At 50.1% G+C, this 16,022-nt stretch overlaps 1 protein-coding gene across 1 annotated transcript in view; it reads left to right on the top strand.

The window, feature by feature from the left end:
* The first annotated feature begins 1,430 nt into the window (after positions 1–1,430).
* The window catches only part of KCNIP1 (potassium voltage-gated channel interacting protein 1), a 224,304-nt gene continuing 209,712 nt past the window's right edge, over positions 1,431–16,022 (top strand). Inside the window, exon 1 of the mRNA XM_060006800.1 lies at positions 1,431–1,963. Coding sequence (XP_059862783.1) covers positions 1,903–1,963 — 61 coding nt within the window. The 5' untranslated portion in view covers positions 1,431–1,902. The remainder of the gene's footprint in view (positions 1,964–16,022) is intronic.

The raw sequence follows: 16,022 nt of genomic DNA, 5'->3' as shown, positions 1-16,022 counted from the left end.
CAGTGGCCCACAGTACCCTCATCTACCAACAGGAGTGTCCCCATCACACAGTGATGACAGAGACCTGGGCTCCAAGTTCTAATCCCCTTTCCTGGCTAGGTAACTTCAGGCAAATTTCCTGCCCTCGGTAAGCCTCAGTTTCTCTCTGTGGTGATGATTAGACACGACCAGACTAACAGTCACAGGGTGTGGGGTGATGTGAGCTATATAGCAACAGGCCATGCGAATGAAAGGGATGGGTGTTATTAAGCGCACCTTCCCTGTTGCACCAGATAGGACAAGTGCTGGGAGTTGAGAAAGCATGAGGTGCTGAATAGGTGGATAAAACCAGTCAGGGTCCCTGGCCAAGTCGCAGACCACCTGTGTCCTGCAGAATGGCAGCTAATGGGCTGGAACGAAGGGGAGCTCTGTATCCTTGGGGTAGGACTGTATGCCCGTATGGCTTCGAGTCAGTGTAAACATGGGTGACTGTGATGCTCTTTTGCACTGAACGTGTGTGCGTCTGCATACCTGCGTGTTCGTGTGTCTACGTCTTGTGTGGAGTCCTAGGGATGCACCTGTGGGTGTTATGGACTATGAGTCTGTGTGTACAACAGCAACATCTGTGTGGACTTGTGGAACCTGTGCACATATGTTTGTATGACTGTGTGCATGAGGCCATATGTCGGGAAACCCTATGACCTGCAAGCACTGCTTATAGTGGGAACCCAGGCAGCTCAGGAAGGGCAGCTCCTCCTCAGGCTTCGGGGGAGCAAACCTTGCATTTCAGCACCACCGGGGGGCTGAGGAGAATCCAAACGGGTAGACCCAAACTTTGCCTTTTTGCATGAGAAGTCAAGATAGGGTTTGGGGTCCTGCCCCCTAACGATAGCTTGTAAGTTCTTGGGGGTCAAAGAGGGAGAAGGATGAAGGAGGGAGAGAGGGAAGAAACAAAAGAGAGTAGGGAAGTGTCCATAGGGGCCGAGGGCTCCTTTCCCCTTCCCAATTCCCTGTCATTCAAAGGTGGCCCTGGCGCCGGAGGAGCAGGAGGGCACCTTCCTCCTAAGACATCCCATTCCGTGGGTGGAGCAGACTTTGCCCCACCCCATAAAGATTTCCCTTGAAGTCAAATGAAACAACGCACCCCACGCAGGGACACACACACACACACACACACACACACACACACACACACACACACACACACACAGACACACACACACACAGACACACACACACACACACACACACACACACACACACACGTTCTCCCGAGAAGCAGTCTGCTGCCCCCTGAGCCTCACCCATCGGCCAGGCGTCCGCACCCCGCGCCCCTCGTGCGCCCCGGCCCCGCCCCGCGCCCCCGGGGTTACCCGCCGGCCGCTCTCCGCGCGCCTCAGACTCGCCTCGAGCGCGGCAGGCAGGCAGGCGCGCGCGGCTCCGCTCCACGTCGTCCCCGCTCTGTTCATTCATGATTGGTACTCGGCCCCCCGAGACCCAGCCCGAGCGCCGGGAGGGGAGCCGAGCGTGCGGCAGGAGGGGCGGGCGAGCGCGGCTCCCGCAGCGCACGCGGCGCTGGCTCAGGAGCCTCGGCCGGGCGGGCGCACCGGCCCGGTGTCCAGCGCCAGGCAGGCTTCGGGGTATCGTTCTCGGTCCTCGGCGAGGGAAGCGGCAGGGCCCGGGTCCGAAGGCTCGCCAGGAACGGCTAGCCCTGTGAGTCAGTGCATGTGCGGGGCTGAAGAAGGATAGAAAAGGCTCCCAGCGCCCCGGCCCCACGCTCGCTGAATACCAAGCTGCGGCGAGCTGCGGGGGGCTTTTTTTTTACCTCCCCCAATTCGGAGTAGAAGAGCCACACTGATTTCCTTCCAGTGGAGGGGAGGGGCAGGGCCCGAGGTCCCAAGTCGCACACAAGTCTTCGCTACCATGGGGGCCGTCATGGGCACCTTCTCGTCTCTGCAAACCAAACAAAGACGACCCTCGAAAGGTAAGCCACCTCCTTCTTCCTTTTGTTCCCCTGGCTGGGTTTGGGGGTGCTCGGTGCTGGGATGGGGTGTGCCTCCTGCCCCCCTTGGCCCGGACCCCCCTCCCCATGAGGAGTGGGTTCAGGTTCCTGTAACCAAAGGAGTAAGAAACCGGCGGGAGGATTGGTGTGAATACCCGTGAGCTGGCAGAGGAGGGACCCAGAGTGGGCTGCGGCCTCAGGGGCCACGGAACCTCTCCGGGGCACCAGGTGCCAGGACCCTACTCCTGGAGGGATCTCTAGGCACAGAAGGCAGAGACAAATTCACAGGTGGGAGGTGGGGACGACATTGTCTGAGTGTACATGTTGGGAAGCTCTTCCCGTTCCCATGACCGTTGGTGTTTGTGCGACTGTGGGCATCCAGCGAGGGTGCTCACGTATTCACTCACTGCCCCCCACCCCCACCCCCAGCAGCGATGCTGTGCAGACCTGGGGGTCCATCATCAGGGAGAGAGTGCTTTCTGCAAGCCAAAAGGAATCAGCTGCTGGCAGGTGATAAAACTCTCAGGGCTCGTGTCCTGGTGGCTTTAGGGAGTTGGGAGCCAGGGCATCACACGAGGGTGCTGCCGCGCTCTGGGAGCCGCCTGAGAGCTGAGAGCACTGTCAAGGTCTGGTGAAGAGGTGAGCTGACATCAGGGATTAGAAAGCATAATATCCCTGGGTCCCTCCTGCCTGCACTTCGGCTGAGATAAGCCCAATCTCACCAGCGGGACAGTCATGAAACGGGCCCATGTGAAGTTGGGGGAAACGTGTTGCACCGCGGCGGACAGTGCAGGCCTCCTATCCAGCTGTTTGAAAGTTGGTTGTTGGAATAAAGACACTGGATGCAGTTAGGAAAAAGAATATGATGGGTTTGGTTTGTTTGGTTTTTATGCTCAAATACTACTGTGAGTGGTAGAAGGATTTTAAGTAACCTGACAGTTAAACCTTTAAGTTCTGCCGTTGGAGCCCAGGTTCTGGTGACAGGTGAGGTTACAGTTCCTACCCCTTATGCTGGCTAGTGATTAGATCAGCGGGAGGATAATGGTGGACCCCAGGGTGCACAATGAGTCCACTCTCAAGACTTGGTTGGTCTTTCCTGATTCAGTAGGAAAGTCTGCATCGCAGAGATAGCTCCCCATGAATAACTTGTCTTTGTGGGATCTCGACATCTGGCCCAGTCCCCAGAGGCATCAGGCTGGCTGAATACTGAGGAATAGGATCTCTGGGTGAAGATCTCAGGTGATGAAGCTGGGTTGGCATTCAGAGCCTAGAACATGGGAAGAGGCTTCGACCCATTTGTCCAGCTGCATTGTACATCCTCCTGGCAGGGAAGAGACTGGGTGCCGTTTTACCAGTCCTAGGCAGGACAGGTCTGCAAGCCTTGGCCCAGGACCTTGACATTAACAGCCCCACTTCTCACGGATCCTCAGATACTGCTTGACTGGGGACAACGTTCAGCGCAAATCCTGGTCTCCTTCTCCACCATCTGACCACCATGAGGTCCCAGAGGCCAGGGGACTGTGGGGATAAGAAACTCAGGGATTTGTTTTAATATATTTTCAATGCCTGTGGCACTCCTGGGAGGCAGCTAGGTGTCACAGAAAGATCTTGGACCCTAGAGTCCAACAGATTCTGGGTTCAAATCTCAGCTCCATCGCTCCTTCCTTACGTGACCTCAGGCAGATCCTTTCACCTGTCTAAGCCTCAGTTTCTTATCCATAAAATGGACAGGATACTATCTCCTGGCAGGAAACAGGGTGTGGAGGGAGTGGAGAGAAGGAGGACCCTGCCTCATCTACTGTGTCGGCCGCAGCTACCAGGGACCCAGAGGAGATTGCTGAAAGATGCCAAGATCAACTGAATGATGGATGTGGAGTTCCTCCCCTAGGGCTGGGCAAAGATTACGAGCTGAGACATTGCCCAGACGTTACTGTCTCCCATTCCCTTTTCCTACACAAAACTGCAGGTCACCCCAGATGGATTCCCAAAGGATTCCAAGAGGCCAGAGCTCTTTGCTTCTCTCTCCTAGGAGTCTAAGAAAAGAGAGGAGGGGGCACAGCATTCAGCGAGCCCCTGCTGTGTGCCTGACACAGTGCTAGGTGCTTTTTCTGCGCATTCTCACTTAACTGTCCCAACAACACTTGTTTGAAGCTCATTGCGGGTCCAGGGCTAGTGGATGGGCTGCCATGACAAGCTGCCCCGAGCCTGGGGTGTCTGGTCAGCCCCATCTGCACACAGCCACACCACACTGGCTGGAATTGTCCAGGGCTCCAGCTACGTACATCCCCCCCCCCCCCCCCCCCCGCCCAGGCCTTTATCCTGGAGCAGAGTCTTATCTTCCTGTCTAGCTCAGTGGAGTGCTGGTCAGCAGAAGACCCTTTCTTCAGGGCTTGGAAACTGGCTGGAAAGGCTAGTGATCAGGGATCCCTTCTTGGTCAGGTTCCTTGCCCCATGGAGACCTAGGTTTCACCTTTGTAAAAGGCAGAAGTTACATTAGACATTTTCTCAGGTTCCATCCAGTTCTCAAATTTGAAGATTTCTGTTGCTGATGCTCTTACCAGAGCTGCCACTATGATGTCTGAGACACCAGCCTCAGAGCTAATTGCAAACAGTCAGAAGAGAGTGGTGGAGATTTTCAACTCGGGAATCGGTCTCCCTGCTGGGTTCAAATCCAGGCTCTACCACTTACTAGCTGCGTGACTAAGCCTTATTTTCCTCAACTGGAAAACAGGGACAGTAGTAGTTACCATCTTAAAATAGCTGTTGTGCTGTGTGGATTTCAGGAATAATGCAAATCAAATGCTTAGCACGAGCTCTGCTACATAAGTAGTCAGCAAATTTTAACTACTATTCAATTTATGGCTCTAGTGTTTAGGGCTTCCAAATGCCTCGAGTAAGCCATCCTGGAAGTAGTCCACGCCTGTTGGAATCCTCACAGCTCAGTTCTGGAGCGTTCCTTCTGCCGTGTCCAGGAAACTAGGACCCAAACCTCACGTGCTCAGATGCTGGTCCTGTTGCTGCAGCCCCTGCTGACCTCTGCTTTGTGGCTGGTCCTGAAAACATTGTATCTTGTTTAACAAATACCCTGCATGTTTTGAAAATATAATTTGGAATCACATACATATAAAGCTGCACATGATTTAGTGGCGAGGGACATGCCTAGCCCAACCTGGGTGTTCAGGGAGAGCTTCCAGAAGGCCACAGAAATCTAAAGTAATCGAAGAGCTATGTCACTGAATAAGAAAGTTTCAAATTCATTTCCTATCCTTCTCTCCGTTTGGGACCTTTGTTTGTCGTTAAGTAAGAATGAGAAAAGTCCTGCCTCAGAGATTCAGCCTCTGCATCCCAGTCCCGGGTAGGGTTTCTGGCTCCAACAGTTTTGTATGTGTTTATCATACGAAGGACACGGCTCTGGGCTTAAAGGGTCAGGATATCAGGGGTGATCAGATGAGGATCACGCAGGTGCAGTGGCTGGGCCTCTGTGAGGGGCAGGGGGCGAGAGAATTTAGGGAGAACGTCACTAGCCCAAGGGCATCTCAATGGAAATTTGCCTATAAGCAAATAAGCCTACTTTGCAGGGGTGGCTGGGTTATCCATCTGCCGTGACCGAGGGAAAGCATTCAGAACCTTCAGGAAGGACTGAGCTTGGGATCTCCAGAGTGTTCATTCAATAGATGAGCCAACAAAATCACACAGCTTTTAGATGCTTTTTCCAAGGCTACATGGCAAGTTAAAGACAAATATGGGACTGGTCCCCTCACTCCTAGACCAGTGAGCATCTCGGGACCTTAGAGACCTGATGGAAGGACAATATTCCTGATGAGGCCAGGTTTGGGGGTTATTGCTCCGGGCAGCATGTTCTCCCAGCATATTCTCCCAGGAAAAATCTGGGAGACCAGTGGGAGGCAGCCAGGCGTAGAGAAGCAGTAGCCCCGCCGTCACACTGTCCTGGGCTCAAGGGACCTTTGGCAAGTCATTTCACCTTGGAAATGTCAGTGTTCTTATGTCTAAAAGAGGAATACTGATTTACAGAGGTGTCCATGCCTGAGCATTACCCATTTCTGCATCTTTATCCATCCTTTTAACTCTGTGTTACCCTTCCCCCCACTGCCTTGTCTAATAGTTAAAATTCTACCCACATTCCAAGACCTCACTCAGCTATTTCCACATTCAGGAAGGCTCCCCCAAGCCCTGGAAGGAAGCAACTTCTCCCATCTAAATTCCTTAATCTTTTAAGGTGTACATTCTCATGACTTTCAAGTCATGCTTTGAATTAGGCAATTGATGGAGGTGTTAACCCCTCACCCCATCCCCAGAGCATCAGCTTCTCAGGGGAGCTGCTCTGAATCATCCTTCATAGTCCCCAGCTTGGTTCCTTGCACATAGTAGGTACGCCATAAATCTTTTCTGGAGGAACTTATAAATAATGGACTGCTTGGCCACTTTCTGTTATTTCCTGGAATTGCCCACCCTGAAGCAAAAGTTAGCTTCCCACTGGAATTTCAGTTACCAGCCCTCTGCCTGGAATAAATTCTTTTCTTTGGTCTGCTGGCTTTGAATTGGCTTTGTCCACAGAATGTACTGAGTCTGTTTACTATTAAGCAGGGAAGTGCTGAGAACAGCGTTCCTGCTCCCCAGCCCCCCTGAGAGTCACAAAAGGACAGGGAGACCATACCCAGTGCCGGGCACAGTTCTGGTCCCTTTATCCCAGAAGAAAGTCAAGGAAGCTCAAAGCGAATGGGGAGAGGGAGATGGTAAAGACTGAAAGATGGAAGTGAAAGAACTACTGTTTGAGGTTTTTTTTGGCCTGGTCCCTGGAAAAGGATCGTGTCTTGGACTTCCTTATATGCCTGGAAGGGTTTTGCTCAATAAATGGTTTGTAAATGTACAAATGAGCAAGTGAATACATACATTAGCAAGTGAGTGAAAGAATGAATGATTGAATGAATGAGGGGATAAATAAATGAGTGAATGAATGAGGAAGCAGATGAATGACAGAAGGAATGGTTGAAGAAGTGAGTGCATGAGTGAGTAAATGAATCCATAAATTAATGAATGGTTAATGAAGTCCCAGAAAGGCTATGATAGGAGGCTGTCTTTGCATGAAGAGCATGGATAGTCATGCTACCCAAATCCTGGATCTAAGCCCCCCACCCTGGAACGTGGAAGGAGTCAGTGGTACAGGAGGCCCTGGTACAGATAATTAATAGTAAATTTATAACAAGTGCTTCATGAAGAGCTGAAAATTATAAGTTCAGTCAAGAAGAGTTCTGGTAATATTTTGGATATCTGTACCTTGGGGAAGGTGGGAAGATGGAAAAGTATCTCTAGGCTCTCACTCTTTTGTTGATTCGTTCAAAAAACTAAAGTGAGGACCGACCCTCAATGCCCTCCCTTGTATTTCAGGTTCCCCTTTGTCTTGTCTAGGTGAGATCAAGAATCTGTGTATCTGTCCACTCAGTTATTTGTTCACTAAGTAATCCCGTAAGTGTCCTTTAACTTTGCTTCCCTGATGTTTCTACCCAAGATCCCCCTTGGCTTCCCCACTCTCCCTCCACTTCCACCTCCCAAGGTGAACTCCTACACACCCTTCAAGACCTCATTCAATGTCACCTCCTCCCAAGCTTTTGTGGGCAGAGCACATTTCTCCCTCCCCTGCTCCCCTACAGCTGTTGCTCCTTCCCTTGGCTACAGTCCCGAACAATATGTGATTATGGATTTACGCATTCGTCTCTCTGACTAGCTCTCAGGGAATGAGTCTTATTTCAGGGCCTCTGTCAAGGCCTGTTGCTGATGGATGTTGTCTGCATGGAGATAAGAATGGATAGACCAGGTTGTGAGTCCCTGATGGCTCCAAGGAGTGCAGGAATGCGACCTCGCAGATGAGAAATCCGGTCCGCTCATGGGGAGAAGTGCTGCAAAGTTCTGCATAATGGCCCTGGAGCTGATGTTCCCATTCATCAGGCAGAAGCCGAGCAGTATTGGGGGGCGGGGGGAGAGAAAGAGAGAGAGAGAGAGAGAGATACTGTGTGTGTGTGTGTGTGTGTGTGAGAGAGAGAGAGAGAGAGAGAGAGAGAGAGAGACTGAGAGAGTTCTGAGACTTTCAGACAATTTGACTTATCTTTAAATGCTTCCCCTCCCTCCAGGTAGTGTTTTAAATAGGTCACCTTTAGGGAGTAGCTGTGATCAGTTGGGCTATCACTAGAGTAGCCGTGGGAGCAGAGCATTGGATTAATTCTTCTTATTCCAGGCCAAACTGAAAGCTTCACTGGGGCAGTTGGGGGATGGGGGGTGGCAGTGGGAGCTACAGTCAAATCAGAGAGTTAGGAATAGGGTGTGCAATGGTTAGGACCACTGGGTTAAAGTAAGAGACTTGGGTTCAAACTCCGACTCTGTGACTTCTTAGCTGAACCTCTCTGAGCCTCCGTTTTCTCCTCTCTAAGATGAGGGCAATGATGGTGTCTCCCTTATCTCCTTAGGGCTGTGGGAGGGGCCCAGGAGGTGGTGAGCACAGTGGTTCACAGAAGGTGAGATGATTCCAGCAGCTCGGGGCAGTAGTGGCTTTGCTGCTGCCTTTTGTCCCATCTCAGGGCAGGTCCCTTCCTCCTCTGTCGCTCCGTCTGCACGGTGACTGCATGATCAGTCTGCACGCTGATGGACGTTGGTGGTCCTTGGTGATCTCTGTGCCTTCGAGCTGTGGCCTCTGAGTCCACCCCGTGGGCCCCAGAGCCATCATAACTATGGCCACTGGAATCCCAAGCAGTTTCTCCAGTGACTTCTGTGGGAAGCCGTCAGTTTCAGATGATGACAAAATTCCCAACGGTGACATAGGAGAACAGGGGTCATCAGCAGGGATAATAATAATAGTAATAGCTAACGTTGACCTGGCCTCGCTCTGTGCCAGGCGCCTTGCTCTGCCCTTTTCCTGTGTTATTTGATTAACCTCCTCCCAGCCCTGGAGAACAGACCCTACTACAGTTTCCATTTTGCAGATGAAGAAACTGAGGTTCCAAGAAGGGCAGTGCTTTGCCCAGAGTCTCACGGTGTACGGATAGCAGGACCTGGTTCCGGCTGATCCCAGAGCCTGAGCTTTTAACCTCACCAGCCTCCTCCCCTCCTGGCCTCCCCTCGAGGAAGAACAGGGTGTGTGGAGATGGGGGAGAAGGCATCCAGGGATAGACAAAGCACCTCATTAGCATATGGAACTACTGAGCCATCTGCAGGCCTTGAGCAAAATGCTTTTCACCCCATCTCCAACAGCCCCTGGATCTGTTTCCATTTAATCTGACACTCCAAAAGCCTGAATATGAAATGATTGGGGGCAGAAGGTCAATTAGCAAATTCATTAATAGGATTAAACATCTCTCCTCTGTGCTAATCATTTCTGTGAAGTAAATTCTTCTCCCTTTGTTACAGCCATCGTTGCCTGTCAGAGAAGGATGGAGCGCTTAAGTACCTCCAAGGCTGTTAGAATTTCAAACCATCAGAATCGGACCCCAGAATCAGTCTGTGTTTTCACAGGGTCCAGAGAGGCAGGGAGGGGTCAGCGGGCGGATGAGTGGTCATCCCTGCAAAGGAAACGAACGCAAGAACTTGCTGGTGTATTTGCTTTCTCATTAGTTCCCTTCCCGTCCTTAGCCACACATTGGCCTAAATCTGTATTACACATATATATGTGGTATAGCAGGTACAGACACATGCTCTTTTTTTTTTTTTTTTCTTTTTTTTTTTTTTTGCGGTACGCGGGCCTCTCACTGCTGTAGCCTCTCCCGTTGCGGAGCACAGGCTCCGGACGCGCAGCCTCAGCGGCCATGGCTCACGGGCCCAGCTGCTCCGCGGCATGTGGGATCTTCCCGGACCGGGGCACGAACCCGTGTCCCCTGCATTGGCAGGCGGACTCTCAACCACTGCGCCACCAGGGAAGCCCCCAGACACATGCTCTTGATTAGACAGACCTGGATTCAAAACCTAGCTGTGCAATTTATTAGCTATGTGACCTCAGGCAGGTCCCCTTGCCTCTGTGAACTTTCGTTTCCACATCTAGAGAATTAAGATATTGATGGTAATTACCTCCAAGGTCGTTATGAGAATTAAATGCAATAATGCATGTAAGATACTGTGGTCAGAACATAGCAAGGGTGAATTAGAGGCAAGTTACTGTTGTTTGGAGCCATGCCACTCAGTGTGGTCCTCACACCAGCAACCTCTGCATCACCTGGGAGCTTATTAGGAATGCAGAGTCTCAGGCCCCTACTGACTCTTGCATTTTTAACAAGATCTCCTGGTGGCTTGGATGCCCACTGCAGTTGGAGAAACATTGACTTAGAGCACAGAGTATAGTGCGCATGTGTGTGTGTATATATTGATATATATGTATATATGTAATTATAGGATTATATATCAAACTGGCAGGGACCTTTGAAGCCTTCTGGTTTAAGTATCATTTTAGGATAACCAAACAAGTCCAGAGAAGGTGAGCGGTCTGCCCACAGTCACACAGCTTGAGCGTCAGCCCTGCGATCTGAACCCCAGGCTTCCCCAGCACTGCTTGTTTTTATATGAATTGCCAGGAAGTCAGATTTCCCCAGATCGGCGTTTCTGCAGTTGATCCTTTTTTCTTTTTTTTCCTTAAATGAAACAGAAGGGTGGGACCACGTATGCCCATTAAGTTTTCATTTGCTAATTTAAAATGTTATTCCAGCCAGGTGAGATCCTGAACCTTGCTTCTACCAGCCATCACCTTAGCTTTACCTCCAAGATCTATGCTACCTGAAGGTGTGGCAAGGGGACATTCTAGGTCTTCATCTAGTTGGCTTCCAAGACCGTAGGCCAGGACAGGGTGCAGGACAGACTGGTGTGAACTACTGACATCTCTCCACAAGGGTTTTCATTGACAATGCTCAGTGTGGCAGAGTAGGCTGGCCGCCCGGATTCTGAGCAAAAGCCTTTGTGTGGGATTTGAAGCCCGAAGACTTGACAGAAGTTAATAGGAATCTAATGGACAAAGGAAGGGCCTGAAGCGTGAAAGTCAAATGCCTTTTCCAGGGGGCCTAGTAGGATGTCTCTGTTGGAAAACAAACGAACCATCCTAGTTATGGTAGGAAGCTTTCTGCACTAAGCAATTAATCAGGACTCCTCCAGGGTAAATAGGCTTGTATAGGGTAGAAATTGGAGAGATGGGGAAGCATTGCTTGAAGAGGAGGAATTCTAACTTTTGAAGGCCTGCCATGTCCCAGAGCCTTCTGCGTGCCTAATCTTCCTTCATTTCTGTAGTAGTCCCATGATGGATGTTTTGTTATCCTCATTTTGCAAATTGGGAAACTGAGGCTCAGGGAGGTTCTGTGATCATCCAGTATTAGAGAGCAAGGATTTGAAGCATGTCTGATTCCAAGTTACCTCCTCCGGCCTGAGGGCACATCCAGGGCAAGCAGGCCTCTGACCCCCAAGAAGAGGTTGAACAACTGTGGCTGCTCCCGAGCTTTTAGAGACAGGAAATGACAGCCCCTGGCCTCCTCACCCATCCGACCTTGGAACCAGAAGAAGAGGAGGGCTCGGCTGGCGGCCAGGAGTGGGCTCTGGAGGCCACAGGGCGCCCAGCTGCCTTTGGGAAGCCAGTGCATTAGCATTCATGTGATGGAGGCTGCACTTTCTCTCCATCCCTGGGACTCCTCCTTGTAAGACTCTCCCAGACGGTCAGATGGTCAAATTGCACAATCAGCAGGGTCTCTTAGAGAGTCTTCCTGGCTCTCTTCCTTCCCTTTCTTAGTGCTGACACTGGGCTCGATTAGACTCTTAAGCCCTAAAGGCCCAAAGGCTAAAAGACTGTGTCCCCACCACCAACTGCCTCACCATTTGCTACTTAGATAATTCGAAACAGAAACAGTAAGATAAGTCTAAAGAAATGAAATAAAATTCAGACTTTTCCCATGATAACTTTTTGGATCATATTTTGAAATATACTTTCAAAACAGGTTTTTTCACAAGTTTTGATGCCTCTGCTTTGCTGGTGCTTTAAGCATCTCTTGAATGTGCCTGTCGGGTACTTCAGCCTCAGAGTTGGAACCAGACAAGAAAAAGAAAAAACTCATCTGTATTGAGCACCTACTGTGTGCCAGGCACTCTGCAAGGTGTTGACAAATATAACAATATTCTTAAAGCTTTTATAATAAGAAGAACAATAGTAAAAAGAAATGACGTGTGTAACACTTTGTACCAAGTACTATTCCAAGTACTTTTGATACATTAAACTAATTTAACACTCACAGCAATCCTATGGGGTATATACTATAATTATCCCCATCTAGCAAGTGAACTCTCCTACTATGAGAGGTAGGCATTCATCCTGCCATTTTATAGATGGGAAAACTGAGACTTGGCAGGAAGTGACTTGTCTAAGTCCCTCCAGGTGGCTGGTAGAAGAACCAGGATTCACACCAGCTCTGACTGACTCCAAATACAGCCCCACTCATTTCCTAGAAGCACTCTGCTTATTTGATATGTCCCCAGGGTGCACTATAAGGATGGGTGGGAAGGCCTGGGACTAGAGACTGAGTATTGAATCCTGTCCTAACTTTTTCAGGGGCACCCTTCACTCCCTGCTGCCTATTGCATGTGTCCCTGCCTTGTGCTACTATCCTGGGTTTTCCTGACCTGCCTGAGCCACCCCCTCTGCACATTGGTCCACATCGTGCAGCCTGTCCGGGAGCCACGTCAGGCTCCCATCTACTTCCCCTGAAGGAGAAGCTGCCAGAAGGAGATAAGAGTGATGTAGGACACTGCCTTTGCCCTCAAGGAGCTTCACACCGGGACAATAATAATAATATTAACCCAAATCTATAGAGCTCCGACTACGTGCCAGACACTTCAGCAGCTTGGTTTTTGTGTAAATCTTATAGCATCATGAGGAAGTCAGCACTGTTACTTGACCCTTTACAGATAAGGAAACTGAAGGACTGAGGCATGAGGAAGGCAATGTCCAATGCCTCATCTCTCATAAGTGGCCAAGCCAGGATGTGAACCCAGAGGGTTTGATTCCAGCGCCCGCATGCTTGTGTTATGCTGTGGGGCTTCTGGGGAGGGAAAGAGCATCTCCTCCTGAGGGGCAGGGCTGGAGAGTCAGAGAGGAAGGCCGAGAGAGGTGGCGTTTGAGGTTGACAACAGAGCTAGGGCTTGGCCCAGGCAGGAAGGTAGGTGGTGAAGTTCTAGGCGGAAGGAATAGCGTGAGAACGTCAGTGAAGCAGACAGCAAGAAAGGAGAAGGAATAAACAATGACAGTGATGCTTGGCACGTTTGTGACTTGGAGGATGTCACTGGAAAGGCTGTTATGAGAAATGGGAGGGAAGAGGACGGAGGCAGAGACCGGAGTCAGGCTGTCCACCTTTATTGAGGTGGAGGAAAGGGTGCTGGCAGGTGATAGACAGCAAGGACGAGTACAGGACAAAGGAAGTGGGGATCAGGACTGTCCCTTCTCACCCCACCCTGTTCCCCAAAAGCCTCCCAGGGATCACTTCCGCCCGCCTCCGCTCCCCCCACCCTCCCAATGCATTCACTGTTTGTCCTGCATGATTTAGCAGTTGATCGCCTTGAATTGCTCTATAATCACTCCCTGTAAACATGCATCACTCTCCAGTAAGAGTACATTTTCCTCAACAACCGACCGGAACTTTTCTTTCTGCCCTTCTGAGCTCCTCCGAGAAACTCGACACAGTTCTGAGCCCACGAGTGGTACTTGGTGACTTGAACTGACATTTCACAGAGATGCAGGAGGACGTGGGATTCCCTAATTGGGATCAGTGTGGCAAAGAAACTTGGACATAGCTCTGACACCACCCCCTGTGCCTATCCACAGTATCTGAACGTCAAAGGCTGTGGTGTAGTGCAAAAACATAGAGCATTGGGGGCCATTCCATAACTGCTTACTTAGAGTTGATGGAGGAAAGAACAGGTGTGGGGTGTTGAGTAAAACAGAACCAGAGGCCAGTCTAACTCCCCTTATGAGCTGTGTGGTTTAAGAAAATTGCTTAACCCATCTCTGCATGTCAGTTTCTTCATCTGTTAAATAACTATCATGATATCAACTCATTGGATTGTGATGGGGATTAAGTGAGACAATGTGCATGTCTGTGGCAAACTGTAAGGCAATGTATAAATGTGGGTATCAATATGTAGATGGTGATAATGGTCACCGTGGTAGTAACGATCTTGATGATGGTGGTGGTGATGATGGTGGTGGTGTCGGTGTTGGTGGTAGCAATGATGATAGTCATAAGGGATGATGTTATAAGTGGTGGTGATAATGTTGATGATGGCAGAGGTGTTGGTGACCGATGATATTGGTGACTGGTGGTATTAATGGAAGTAGTGGTACTGATGATAGGTGGTATTTATGGTGATGCTGGAGCATGATGATCTTAATGGTGATAATGATGATTAGAGTAGGGATAATGAGGATAGGGTATGAGTAGCGGTATTAGTGGTGTTAGTGGTGTTAGTGATAGGAGTGCTATCGTGGTAGTGTGGTGAGGGGTGGTATTAGTGGTGGTGGTGATAATGGCAGGGGGGATGTTGGCGATGGTGGTGGTAGTGTGTTGAGGGATGGTATTGTGGTGGTGGTGATAATGGCAGGGGGGATGTTGGCGATGGTGGTGGTAGTGTGTTGAGGGATGGTATTAGTGGTGGTGGTGATAATGGCAGGGGGGATGTTGGCGATGGTGGTGGTGGTGATAGAGTGGTGGTGTGAGTAGTAGTGTTGGTGGCAGGATGATGGTGGTACTGGTGGTAGTAATTTAATGGTGCTGATGGAGGTAGTAGCACAGGTAGATTTGAGGCTGTCGTTCCCTTTGTCCAAACTATCTTCCTTGACTAGACTGCACAGGAAGATTTCCAACCCCCAGAATTTGAATTCCCCCAGATATATTTGTGAACAATAGGAATGAATAAGACAGTTCAGCCCATGCCTCTACACTTCTACTCTTATTCGTGGTTGGTACTTTCAGAATGCTTTTCATATAAGCTGCCTTCTCGACACTTGCCTTCCCAGCATGTAGCACATTGCCATGCCTGGTACATAGCCAGTCTTCGATAAATATTTGTGGAAGGCGAGAATAAAATTGCAGGATGAGGCTGTGCTCTTAGATGAACTCATCGGTTAAATGCCCCATCTTCAAAGGTATGTGGGGTGATCAGGCAGCTCCCCAGAACACCAGAATGTAGCTGCACTCACGCCAGGACCAGGGTGGTTACTGCAGCAGCCCTTCTTACCTGGCAAGCTGGGAAGACTGCCTGGGTGGGGTGGGGGGGGGGCCCTGGAGGTCAGCCTGGCCCAACCACGTTCTGCCCTGATTCTGCACTGACTTCTGAATACAAGCAACAGTGGAGAAAATGGCATCTCCCACCAGCTGCTTCTGAAGGGTCCATGCTTCCTCCTCAGCGCCCGTTTTTTGTGTAGTAAGAAGGAGAGGCACATTCTGCTTCTAGAAAAGTTCTTCTTGGCAGCAATCCCTCCCCCCACCCCCGGAGGGAGGGATTATGGAAGTGGCTTCAAGTCCAGTACCTCCATAGCCCACCTTTTACCCTGGGCAAGTTAGAGTCACCTGTAGGGTCTCTGTTCATCTTGGAAAAGGAATAATCACATGCCGACCTTGTAGGGTTCTTGTGGCTTTTAGGTATGTGGCACATAGTAAGGGCTCAATGCATGGTAATGGTTCTTAATATTGGTAGCATTTATTATTCCTGTCACTAATGGAGCGATTAATATAATAGGTGATGAATAACGATAGACCAGAGATTTTGTGTGTCCCTCTTTGGTGGAACCTTTATGGCTTGGATTCACCTTGAATCCTCTGGTCCTGGAACTCTGAGCCTGAGGGGGTCCCCTGAATGGATCACATATTGTTGGTGGGGTTGTTTAGAAAAATGAGGATAACCTGTCAGCACTGGGGACCGGGTACTATTCTGTCACATAAGGAATTCAATTTGAAGACCAAATAGTCTTAGATTTAAATCCCAGGCTTACCTCTTATTGGCTGTGTGACTCGAGGTA

This window comes from Delphinus delphis, chromosome 3 (assembly GCF_949987515.2).
Source record: "Delphinus delphis chromosome 3, mDelDel1.2, whole genome shotgun sequence".
NCBI classification, from domain to species: Eukaryota; Metazoa; Chordata; class Mammalia; order Artiodactyla; family Delphinidae; genus Delphinus; species Delphinus delphis.
This window is presented reverse-complemented; position numbering and strand designations above follow the sequence as displayed.